The sequence below is a fragment of the Alosa alosa genome, chromosome 1 (genome assembly GCF_017589495.1).
Source record: "Alosa alosa isolate M-15738 ecotype Scorff River chromosome 1, AALO_Geno_1.1, whole genome shotgun sequence".
NCBI classification, from domain to species: Eukaryota; Metazoa; Chordata; class Actinopteri; order Clupeiformes; family Clupeidae; genus Alosa; species Alosa alosa.
In genome coordinates this window covers 39564409-39577563 of record NC_063189.1, presented here as the reverse complement: position 1 = coordinate 39577563, position 13155 = coordinate 39564409, and the positions used below count along the sequence as shown (strand labels likewise).

Here is a 13155-nt window from a genome sequence, read left to right as displayed (position 1 = left end):
TTTGTTGGGGGCCTGTGCCCCAGCAAAGCTCTAGGTCTAGAATCGCCCCTGATTTTGGACCCATTTTTGAATAGACCAGACACTAGCCCAGACCAGTACTTGTATTGTATGTACTTGTTCTTGTAATGTATGACTTACAGAAGGTATACATAGCTATGAACATTTTGGAGGAAAATCAAAACCTTAAGGTAGAGCTTAAGGTATAACTCGCAAACAGCGTTAAGGTTTTGGGAACCCAGGCAGGTTCTAGTACTTTAGCAGTCACCTTGAGTTACGCCAGGAAAGAGTCAAACCAACAATGTCCATCTATTCCATTAAGGAGATATTGTAAAGGAGGCAGGCTACAGGGGCACTATTCCCCATTCAATGTGCCCATTACGTGACCATTTCAAAACAAGTTGCCACATACAGTATTTAATATCTCGAATACATATAAATATGAAAGTCTTAATTTCTGGGAGAGTATATCTTGTAATAGTCTTCTTTCTCTGTTCAAAATGACCTGCTTCTGCTGTTTCAGAGGTGTTCTTTTTGTGTGAAAAAAAAATGCTCTTTTAATCAGGTGTGCGGATGAATTTCACGGATATTCACACACACTTTTTAACACACCTCGTCTTCCACTAAACCCTTGATGAATTTGCTCAGCAAGCCTGGTCTTACTTTGTGCAGTCCTTGGGGCCAGCTAACCATGCTGCAGTGCTGGGGAAAATGTGCTGTAAAGACTGTGTTCTGCGGTCACAGCTCAGTTTCCTCCTGTTTTACATCTAAATGCACAAGAGACCAGAATCCCCCATGTGTTACCAGAGACGAGACCACAAAGAAGTGGCCTCGCTTTTGTACTAAAGCGGCGCACAGGTTAGTCATTTCCTCCTCATCTGATTTCACTTATGGTTTTGTAGCTTTCTCTCTCTCTTTCTCTCTCTGCAAAAAGGGAAAGATTCATGTTGTATGCACATGAAATGGACTCCATCTGCTGCCTACTGTTTTTAAGACAGGTAATGGCCTATAGTGGTATACCTTGCCATGTTACAGTACATCTCAAAGATTTCTAAACGACTGCCGCCACCACTGCACAAAGTGGTAGGCGTATGGTACTTTGTCACCATTTAGTGTCTCAATACACTTCATACTGATCAAATACACTCTTTTCAACTTATCACTTATAACATTAATATGAATGAATAGGAATATCCGGTGCACTCCATTAGGAAGGAAAGGCTTACACAAACACCAGATGATTTGATAAACATTTTATTTAAAAATAAAAACTTAAAATCACAAAAATGCATTTGGCATTTTTTTGTTTTGTTCCTACTCTTTGTCTCTCCAGGGATGGCATGATCATGAAAATATGTATTTTTCTCAGCTAAAATATCAGAACAGATAACAGGGAGAAGAGAAGACTTGGACATTCAAAATGGCTGACTCCTGTGTGCCCAGACAGCTCCCTCTGAATGTGTGTGTGTGTGTGTGACCAGCAAGCCAGCTGCTTATGGGAATGGTGGTCAGGGACTAGTTTATGTAGTGTAGGCCTACAGAGATTGATTTGGCCCGGTTGGAGATTAAACACTGAACAACAAACCGCTCATCTGACCAACAAGAAGCTAAAATACCTTGTGAAGTCAGTTATCTAGCTAATCACGGTCAGTGGCGTCCGAACTATAGCTGTTCATACAATAACAAACGATAGTTGATAGTTGACATAAGAGGAATGCAGGCTCACTGTTCACCATTACCTGAATGATGGACTTAAAACTTTAAGCTGGCAAACTATGGACAGTTAATGTCTTTGATTGGATGACTTAGTTATTCATTAAACATAAGCAGATGCAATTCAAGAGGGAAGGAAACCTGCAAATATATATATATATATATATATATTTGTGAAAGCCAGCCCTTTCAAGCATTTTGCTTGTGCATATTAGTTGTCTGTTTAATTCATAGCCCCATACATGATAAATGAACCTGATGAAATGGCATAAAACGCAGGAAAAAAAAAGTCAATCACAAAAAAAATAATACATGATTGTAGTAGAAACATCTTTTTTTTAAGATAGTGATATAGGCCTGCATTTATAAAGGTATATGAACATGCCATTTCTTCTCCATCTTCTGAAGGGTTCTTTGATTCCACTTGGATCTCCAGAACCCTCAAGTGCATAGAGCACACTTCCAGCAGCAATACCGTTCTATTGGCATGCCAATGAACTGTTATGTGTCCGCGGCAACACAAACACTCATCTCTACTGTCAAGTGCTCCTTTATAAATAGGCTACCTTACATCAATCATCTGAGCATACTGTATGACAAAAACAGTTATTATACATTTTCCAATTAAAAAAGAAAAAAGAAAAAATATCACAGATCTGATAAGGCAGTTAAGCAAACAGCCTTTCCCCCTTTGGTTGTGGATGGTTGTTGTAGCTGCTTCAGTTGATAAGTGTTTTTGTTTGACAGCGTATTAAGATGCCTAAACGCTTAGTTGGCATGCATGAGTTTACACATACAGTAATTGGCTATTTCAGCCATGGCCATTCAGCGAAAGGACAAAACCAAGGACCTGCTGTGACTGGTTAACAAGCCAGTCAGATAAATGGTGATTGGCTCACTGGTCAGATAGATGATTGGCTGGCTGTCATATCCACAACGTTCATTGGAGTGCTACGTTGCCATGGCACTGGACTGGAGGTCAAAGAATAGGTTTGTGTATGGGGTTTGTCTGCTGGTTCATGGGGGGGTGGAGGGGGGCAAAAGGACATCACCATCTGAGGGATGAGATCTTAATCCTCCTGAGAGAAAGACAGAGACAGACAGACAGAGAGACTGATCAGTCACTTGGCGTTTGGTAGCGATATTGATCTGAGCAGTGGCGTAGTCAGTGGCCAATAGCCAAGCACCAACACCGCTTTGGTTTACATCTGTAAACCAAAACAAATCAAACCCAAAATAGATGCAAAGCGAATAGTTCAAGTTAGTGACGGGCAAAACCAAGCAAAAGAAACAAGTCAGCTAAACAAAACCACAAAACTGTTAGTATAAGAAGCGTGAATGCACACGCCCAAAGGGACTCTTCAGTTATCACGTTACATGCGGTCAAGTGACACTTGCACACTGCAGTGACAGCACTTCAACACCGACCTACCCACTCACACACATGCTTCCACACACACACACAAACGCGTACACACATGCACACTCCCACCAACGCAAGCACACACATACCCACAAACTGAAATACAAACATATGGTAGGCGATACAGATTTGAGCAGACACGTTCAACTGCCCTATGCTAATTTGTGCTTCATGTTTGTAAACAGAGAAATGGTTTGGCAGTTACAAAGATGTCCCTCTCATTAGCATCGCCTGGCATAAAGCTGGAGAATAAGGAAGTTTCCATGCCAACTACAAACGCCACACAACAAAGAAGAAAACAGAGAGTTCAGAAGGTGTACCACAGTAGACAGACCAATGAAATCATGCCACAATGACCAACCAAGACAGAGATGAGCAAACTCAACACCAAGCTCTGACTTTTCAGAGTATAAAACAACCAACTTCCGAGTAGCCGTGACCAGCTCTGGTATAGCAGCACAGTCAGACAGACCTGGTGGAAATCCAGGGGTAAGCCACACCCCATTTACACCCTGATTTAATATGCCATCTGTGTCAGGACATCAGAGTCTGGATGAGGAATCATATAACTCCCAGCCATTTATACTTGATCACACATTCATTTCATACCAGGGTATAGGGATTGGTGGTTTCTACTACATCCAATTCTAAAACTGATAGTTCCGGTCCTTGATTGCGATTGGCTGAATCGCGTTCGATGGCGTTGTAAAATCCAGCATAAACATACACCTTGACCGTATTTCGTTCTATATTACTGCGCTACCATAACTTGATACAAAAGTTAAAGTAGCTGCGTCTCGACGTAGCTTGGCAACCATTCAGATAGAGGAAATATATTTCTTGGCGAAAGAATGATTATCTAGGAATAACTTGTTATATTTCTAGTTGCTGTGCCTTTACTTTATGAAACTTTGCCAGGTATTTATAGCAACAGTTTTAGAAAAGCAATAAACCACTTTCGAGTCAGAGGTTATTCTGATTCTACAACAGCTAAGGGGAGTTTTAGGCACTCTGCTAGCGCGTCGTGCCTAACAACGGCCCTTAGCTGTTGTAGAATCAGTGTAACCTACAGCCTCTCGGGGCTTATTGCTTAATTATAACTCTCACATCTGTACACACACACACACACACACACACACACACACACACACTACTCATCGCGACAAGCTATCCAGACTCAGATGGCATTTTCCATCAGGTGTAAACATAGACTAAAAGATGAGATGAGATGAGGTGAGGTGAGTTTTTCAGCATATGGGTGCTGCCTTAAACTTGAGCTGAGCCATGCCTTGCCATGCCACGCCAGCCAAGCACCATGCCACATCAGCCCGGGCCAGCGAGAGAAGTTGCTAAGGGCAGGGCGGCAAGCGTTGGGCACCGGCAGACCATTACCTGGGGTCAGTGGGCCACCTCCTCGGACGAGGAGATCTCCGTCTCCTTGTGCACCACTACCTTTGTGACTGCCATGTCCGGGTGCTGCTCCTTCGCCTCTTTGATGGCCTGAGCAAGAGCCTGGTGGTGTGGGTGTAATACCACAGCAGGCCACCGGGGTGAGGCCGAGAGCAGGGGGAAGGACAGGAGGAGAGGAGCACAGGGAAATAGGGAGAGATGAATAGGTCAGGAAGAGAGATGTGATAGGAAATGAAGACAACACAGAAGAGGAAAGTAAAGTAAAGGAAGAGGAATGGTCCAGAAACAGGAGAATGATCAGGAAGAGAAATTGGAGTTAAAGGATGAAGAGAGGAATGGAAACAAATATGAGAGAGAAATAAAGAAAGACAGAAAGAAAGGGGCGCACAATAAAGAGGAATGATGTCGCGATGCAAAATCAGAAAAAAAGACAAGAGGAAATGAAGTGAGAGTAGAATAAAGGTGCAAGATGAACAGAAAAAGAAGGAGGAAGAGGGGGAGGAGAGGAGTTACTCATTTAACAGGAGAGGTCATCTGTGCTGATTCTGTGTCTACTGATAGAGAGACACTCCTAGTACCAGCACACACTGTTTGGAGGTAAATCTGTAGATCGACACATTAAGCAAGTATTTTCCATAGTATTCCAGTATTTTCCAAGTCTCCATGGCCACTGCCAAGTATTGGGCTGCTTCAATCTTGATGCAATACGTTTAAGTTTCGCAGCCAGCTGCATAAACCTACTACAAATAGGGATAATCGTGTGTGCGTTTCATGAACAATCATATGGGTTTGTAACTAAACTAAACTACACCATTGAACTGAAATTTCTAGGAACATCATCCTTGGGCAAGACAACAAAACTCCTCAGTCCTTTGCTCAGATATGTATAGCATGTGATGTTGTGAAATACATCATTTGAAATCATTTTAGTTTTGTTTCAAAGCGTTATGTGCAACAGTGACAAGGTGTGCTATAAACTTCACTATTCTACAAATGTTAGTGTTTTCTATGCAATTAATCTGCAGTCAGCTAAACACACGTTCCTCTGCTGCACACCTGGTCATGATCGATGTCGGTGTCTCCGCTGATGACGATACGCTTCTCAATCCTGGTCTCGGAGATGCCGCCCTTTACTGTCTGCGAGGGTGAGATGCAGATGATCAACCCTGGGACTGATACTTGAACCAGATTACAGATGTGTTCTTCAACTACAGATGCCATGTGGTAGTGAGACTTTGCCAAAATCGACAAGCACTGAAAGCTTGTTTTGAAAACAATGTCAACAATATGTCAAACCAAAATTACAGGATTGCCATATTGTCCTGTAATTACTGTCTAGCAAGAGGAAGCAGAGCAAGTTTCTGCTACTGAGAACCTACAAAACCAGTCTTTTTGTGCAGGAAACAAATAGATGACCAAATGACAACCCCCAGAGTAATACAAACATCCTTTGCAGTCCTTGTCAATGATAGGTCAGATGACCTCAGGAATGAGATACTACTACCACAGTACAATGAGCTTAAATGCTGCCACTAGGTGGCACTAAGCACAGCCATTTTAGCAGAAAAGGAACAGAGATGGTTAAGGGAATCTCAGGGGGAAATATTTTGTTGTATTTTCTGCTAACTGTATGACTTGATTGCTTGCCATAAATCTTTTCTAGAATTCTGACCCCCTGTTTAACCTTTTTTCTCACACGGTGAATTCCAGGTGATTGGCACCATTGATACTCAAAGGTATGTCAAAGTAAGTCAGTCAAGAGTATTCAAAAATACAATCTAATATTCAAGTCAAGGACTTAATAACTAAATAAGTAACTATAATGAACTGCCCCTGTAAGCGTGAGCACATAGGGAGGCTCCCGTACCTAACGGTCCACTTGATTCTGGGTCCTCCATCTTACGGGTCTCTGTGGCCTCCTCTGGTCTGAGGACCTGCTTTAGAGGCCCTGACACCATGAGCTCTAGCAGGTGCCATGTGCAGCATGGCCATGAGCCATGTGGCCCCCACCACTCTGGGCCAATGCTGAAATCACTGGTGTCAGATCAGAGTTACACTTCTTTATTGCTGAAGAAGAGTGTGAGGTTTTTATTTTACTTCATTAAAAAATTGGTGAGTGACTCATTTCACTGACACATAAACTAATTGATTAAACTCTTATTATGGGTGTAACATGCCAGAAAAGTATGTTGGCATTTCCCCTCTAATAATACCTTATGAAATCAAGGGTGCCAATCATTCCAGAGGTGACAAGTCTCGGTGGGAGAGTTCTGCTGTCCCAGAGTCAAGAATTTCCTACCCATGAGGGAATCACATGCCTCTCACATGCCAGCCAAAATGGAACCTTGTGCCACCACTCATGTGACTCTCTTATCTTCCCTCACTCCCTTCTCTGATTGGCTAACTCCATTGTGGCACAAGTGACAAAACAGGTCACGCAGCTGACCCCTGACCTTTGTGATGTGTGTGGTCATCGTAGTGCTGGTTGTTTCCGAGGTGATCGTCTGTGCGCTCATCAGCACACCGGGGTCAGCATCGGTGTCTGTGTCTCCCTAAGAGCATCAGCATACACACACACACACACACACACACACGTCCAGATACTGTTGATTCATGGGTGTCTAAGTGCGAACACAGACCTCTAACCACAGACACATAAATGCATGTTGCATGAGCACATCTTCTCTGCAAATGTGTTGTTGCAATAACACACACACACACACACACACACACACACACACTTGATTCGTGGGTGTCTAAGCGCGAACCCAGACCTCTAACCACAGACACATAAATGTATGTTGCATGAGCACATCTCTTCTCTGCAAACTTGTTGTTGCACTAGAACACACACACACACAAACACAAACAACACATACGCAAGAGTCACTGAACTCATGTCAAAACACACACACACACACACACACACACACACACACAGCTCATGAACCGTGACGCACCTCCGCCGACTCATACGTAATGGTCTTGGTCTCTGTGTGGACGACTGGGACCTCTGTGGTGGCTGGATCCTCCTCATTTTTCTTCTCCTCCTCCTCCTCTTTCTCTGCTACTGCCTTCACCTCCTCTGCATTCTGCACACAGCCATAGGGTGGACACAACAGGTGGTCAGCACCAGCACACAAACACACACAACTCTCAGCATTTCCTATGATGCCTGCATCCAAAACCACTCACATCCTGAACTACACACGGGTCCACCACCTTATGGACCAACCGCCAAATCGTCAGTATTTATAAAACTTTTGGAGGAATTAAATTAAGAAAGAATGTTAAATAAAATAGAGTAACTCAATGTCTGAGTGACAATTCCATGCCTCATGCGTCCTGTGAAGGTCATGCAGCAAACACACACACACATACATATACGTGCAGCAGAATTCATATTTTGACTCAATCAACATAAGTAGTCTCCATGATGACACCTACAATGGAAAGAGGAGGTCTGAGAAAGTGACACACAGGATGTGACATCATTTTGGTCGGTGAATGAAATTAAGTCGATTCATCATGTCATTTGCTTTCATTTGACATCGTGCCATCTGGTGATATGATAATCACTTGGCTGGGCCCATGCAAAAATTGTGAACACTTCCCTGAAAGAACGTGCAAAAACTGATTTTTATAAATTGACGAAACACAGAGGAAAATTGTGAAAAGGAGCGCGAAGGAGAGAAAGGAGAGAAGAGCCACTACATGGTCCAGTATTAGTCATGGGCAGGTGCCAGGCACACAGAGATCTAGAGTGAGGTTATTTCACCCTATGACAACCATCAGTGCTGGGTTACCTCATTGTGAGGCTCTACTTCCTGTTTGTCCTCGTTCACTTCCTGTATCTCCTCTCGAATCACTTCATGTTCCTCTCTGGCTTGCTCCTTTTCTTCTATGGTTGGGACAGCCAAGTCCTCCATGGCTATGGTGCCGGCCACCTCTTCAGCACTGTTCTCCTCCGACTCCGTACTCTGCGCTTCCTCTAGGGTCTCTTCTGCATCTGCGGACAGATCCTGCGATGAATCTTCAGTGATCGTTTGCACATGCAATACTACCACAACAGCTTCCGACACTTCCTCTATAGGTGCGTCCCCTGCCCTGTCGGAGCACTGGATTAACTTGACTTCATTGTTAACGCTGACAGATGACATTACTTCTTGCTGGGCTGGAGAACCAGCAGGCTTTTCTTCTTCATATGAACGTTCCACTGTACAATCTTCTGCCCCCTCAGCAGATACTTCACCAACCTCACCGTCCTTGGAGACCTCTGTACCTTCTTCAGCTTGTTCTTCTGGATACTGAACTGTTTCAGTCTCCGGTTCTACCATACCAGGTTCTTGTCCAGCATTTTCTAGATGTCCGTTTGGATGGCCGTTCATCTCTGGAGCTGAACTCTGCTCCTCTGTGACATGCTCTTCATCTCTGGCCGAATCCTCCATCTGAACCTCTTCCTGAACCTCTGGGTGATCTTCCATCTGAACCTCTTCCTGAACCTCTGGGTCATTCTCCTGCTGGTTGTCTTGTTCAGTTTCCTTCTGGTCACCAGTCCCCAAGGCCTCTAGATGTGGTTCACTCAGCTCTTCAGCATGTTGAGGGTGTTTGTGCTGTTTCTCTGGCTGTGCCTCTACTAGGTCAATTACATCTGAATCCCCCTGTACAGTTGATGGTGATTCCTCTCTGCAGGGATCTTCAGTGGTGCCCCCTACTGCTGGCTCAGGTGCACTGCACACCTCTGGTTGGACCTGGGAGTCTGTGCTCTCACTTTCAATATTGACCACCGCCCCAACCCTCTCTTCTGCCTCCTCCACAAGCTCATGGGTCCTCTGTGTTGTCCACACAAGCTCCTCCTCAACTACCTGCACTACCTCTTGTGCCTTCGCCTCTGCTGTTTGAACCTGGGCCTCTTCAGTGGTTGAGATGAGGGCTAAGGGAGAGGCTTCCACCTGTGTAGCCACAACAGGGCACTCTAATGCGGGGTGAGCATTCACCATGGCTCCTCGCTCCTCCTGTAGGCACTCATAGGATGTGGGAGGGGCTTCGTCTTTTGGGCTCATCATTCCTGCTTCTTCCACCTCTTGCTCAGTGAGCTCTGTATTCTATAAGACACAGATAACATCAGATATCACCTTCATCTCTCTCACCGTCTCACTCTCTTTTCTCCTCAAGGCCCTGTGATGTTATAGTAAAGTAAGGGATTAAAGGTCACACGAAAGACAGAGACACGACAGATGTTAGAGAGATGACACTTTCTCAACAGAACACACACCAAGCAAATGATAAGACATAATGAGAGGGAAAACTCAAGGAAAGTAATTGGCAGGAGATGAATTACATAGTTAATAACCATAAAAATGTAGCTTTGGTTTAACAGCAACAAACTGCCTCTTGTCAGAAGTGTGATCCTGGTCCAGTGGTGTGTGAAGCTAAACAAAGAACAACTGTTAGATGTCAATTCAATGTTAATAACCTTCTGAGGAAATCAGTTAGAACTGTTTATAACATGTAATAAGGTGAAAGAGGGTGATGGGTAATGAAATGGAAAGAGGACTCCAGAACCTGCGGGGTAACCCATGATCCCCCTTCAGATATCAGAATGGAAGGACACTGGGCAGGGCTCCCTGTGTAGGACAATTTAGACTGACACACACAAACATATACACACACACATGAAAGAGATATATAATGACAAGTATAACATTGTTCAGCAATCTGGAGAGTGGGGCCTTCTAAACCATGCAGATGTCAGTGTTAATTGAATGGCAATCAGTAGTAGATGACTATAAAGAAAGTGCTTTTAGGGCATACTTCAATACCATACTGACGGTATGTGGGGATTACGTATTAAGCCTCTGTGTTCTGCATAGGCAGCCATATGAGGCTACAAAACCAACCACTTCCTATAAAACAGCAGCACTACCAGACAGAAGGACTTGGAGTTAACCACATCGATTAAGTTCAAGTTATTCAAATACAAACTTGACCTGCAGAGTTTGAATACCATCTTTGAATGCACACAAACACACGCCCACAGCCTACCCTAGATTTGACATCAAAGTGTAGATAGATACTTTCAGCTGTGCCTGTCTGAACATGCTGCCAGACCACAGCAGAAACCATTTGTTGAAAACTAGTGGAAGACACAACAGAAACATACAAAGGTAGAGAGAGAGAGAGAGAGAGAGACAAAAAACAACTAAGAGGCAATGAAGAGAAATAGGTAGACACAAGACAAAAGGTCCACACAAGAGTAAAAGCTGAAATGGAAAAACACTTCAAAGAGCTGGAGCTTTCTTCCCTTTCACTAGTATATCTATAGCCATGGGAGAGTGCATCTGTGAAGACAGAGCCCTCATAATCAGAACTCTTCTGCCTGCTGGGACATGCTTAACAGCCTCACTAACAACCAGAACACCTCTGCTACAGACTTTGTTGCCTTGAGCCAAAGATAAATAACTTAAATGCATCTCCATTGTCATCCACCTATTCAACCTGATTAAGTAATGCTTCTACTTGTCATCATTTAACAGTTTAGTTACTAAGGCAAGCACCATCTACAGTCTACACTGTCCACAATGGCAGCTGATTCCACACAAGATCTCCATTTAAGCCCTACTGTGCTGCTGTAAGCTGTTAGACAGAATTAAAGGAGCGGGTAGGCTATGCCTTACATTCCATTAGGAGGTTACTGCAGAAAGAGAAGTGAACCAGAAGACGTGAGAATGGAGGAGGGGTGGTGGGCAGGAACGTTATGGAGGCAGTAGGTGGAGTAATTATTGGGGTTACCAGGGCTGTTTATTTGTTTGTTTGTTTGTTTTGAGGTAAGGTCCTACCACCACACGGAGCGCTGGCAAAGCTTTTGTGACGTAGCGAGCGTTGACAACACTGGACTGCAGGCCAAACTGAGCATGCTCCATCTCGTTGACCTCTGACCTGTCGTGAAGACTCCTCTCTGGAAAATCTTCCTCTTCCTGTTCCACCACCTCATCTGCTCCTAACACTCTGACCTGCACAAGCCTCTTGAGACACTGGGGAACCTCGGAGATCAGATCAGAAACCTCCGCTGACATCTCACTCCAATTGGACCGAGTCTCTCGGACGTCATCAGCCTGTTCTTGGGCTGACCAAAACAAATCCCATGAGTCAGTTCCTGCTTCAACAGACTCTTCCTGGTTCTGGAAGCGCTGGTCCTGGGCAACAAAGAGTTCAGAGGGGGTCCATGGAGAAGCAGACACTGTACGTCCCTTCTCTGTGTTCCCTTCCTGGTTTTCAACCTGAAGAAAGGCATCATGGGCAGACATCACACAGCTGGCCTCCACCTCCTCTGTATCAGCAGCATACGATACTTGGTCACTATTCTCTCTGAACATCTGTTGTGTGAGCTGACCCTCTTCTGAGAGAGGTGTGTATGTCTCTGTGGACCTGTAGCCGGTGTCTTCTTCCGCAGGGGTCTCTGACCAGAGCGCGTATCTGCCAGGCTGCCACATTTGGGCCAGATCCAAGCTAAAGCCAGGCGCTATCTGGAACGCCTCGTCCGTCAGGGTGGAGCAAAAGTTACTCCTGAAGCTCATGTCTTCCTCGGACAGAGTGCAGTCGGTGTCTGTTCTACAGTGTACAGTGAGAGACTCGTCCGTGAGACTGGAACAGAAGTCCCCTCTGAAGCTCAACTCTTCCTCGTACGGAGCATCCTCTGTGGTTGTTCTACTGTCTACCTCTTCCTGTGTGGTAGCATCAAAGCTTGATACGATCCTCTGTGACTCTCCTCGTCCCTCTCCCAGCACAGTTAAAGTCTCAGCCGTCTGCTCTCTCTCACTGTAATCAGCCTCTTCTGGGTCCTCTTGTCCTGTGTGGATATGTCTGCGGGAGATGGATTCCATCTCGGCGAGTGCTATGAGGGCATCTCTAGCACCATCTATTTCTAAGGGCATCTGTTTTCTCTCAGTCTCACTCTCCTCTTCTCTTCTGTCGCTCTCGTCCTCAGTGCTTGTTCGTTCATCACTGCTCGCGTCTTGCGGAAGGATCTCCGGGACGTCTGCCAGGGTATAGATCTTCCATGTCTCCCACTGGGCGTGAATTGCCCCTGCTCCCATGATGGCAGCTCCATACGAAGACTCCCTGGGACACTGTGACAGCGACGAATATCCCTCTGCTCTCACAGATCCCTCTTCATCTTCTTCATCTTCCTCATCTTCATAGCTGGTGAGAGTGCAGACAAACTGTGGTGTCTCAGAGTAGGCCTCTCTGAGAGCGCGCTCCCAGTCAGAGCGGTGGTCAGGTGCCCCTCCAACCTCACTCTGCTCCACACACCTGCCCATCTTCTCCTCACCCACAGGGTGCGCTGGAGACCACTCCTGCTTACATGCGTCCTACATGTAGGGAACAAATCACATTTTCCTACAGAGGCGATTAAATTCAACAGCACAGGGTTGTTCAGCTTTATGGTGCTTTACTGTTTCAGTGACCCAGGCACTGCTCAGGGGAATATATCACTGTATGGGAGAGATAACCTCTTTAAGTAAAGTGGGGGGCAGGGGGCAATTTTCCTGTCCCTTTCTATTGGCCCTTATGTAATCACCAATGGGTGAGGAAACACAATGTGCTATGGA

General features: G+C 45.0%; 1 protein-coding gene across 2 annotated transcripts in view; it reads right to left on the bottom strand.

Annotated features, from left to right (window-relative positions):
• Positions 1–1235: 1235 nt before the first annotated feature.
• LOC125298757 (band 4.1-like protein 3) overlaps positions 1236–13155 on the bottom strand; it is a 51976-nt gene continuing 40056 nt past the window's right edge. For both annotated transcript variants that reach the window (XM_048249602.1, XM_048249610.1), the window contains 8 exons: positions 11383–12915; positions 10109–10189; positions 8350–9648; positions 7504–7635; positions 6997–7095; positions 5600–5680; positions 4526–4645; positions 1236–2789 (listed from right to left, as the gene is read on the bottom strand). In XM_048249602.1, the coding sequence (XP_048105559.1) occupies positions 4532–4645; positions 5600–5680; positions 6997–7095; positions 7504–7635; positions 8350–9648; positions 10109–10189; positions 11383–12915 (3339 nt within the window). In that variant the 3' untranslated portion in view covers positions 1236–2789; positions 4526–4531. The remainder of the gene's footprint in view (positions 2790–4525; positions 4646–5599; positions 5681–6996; positions 7096–7503; positions 7636–8349; positions 9649–10108; positions 10190–11382; positions 12916–13155) is intronic.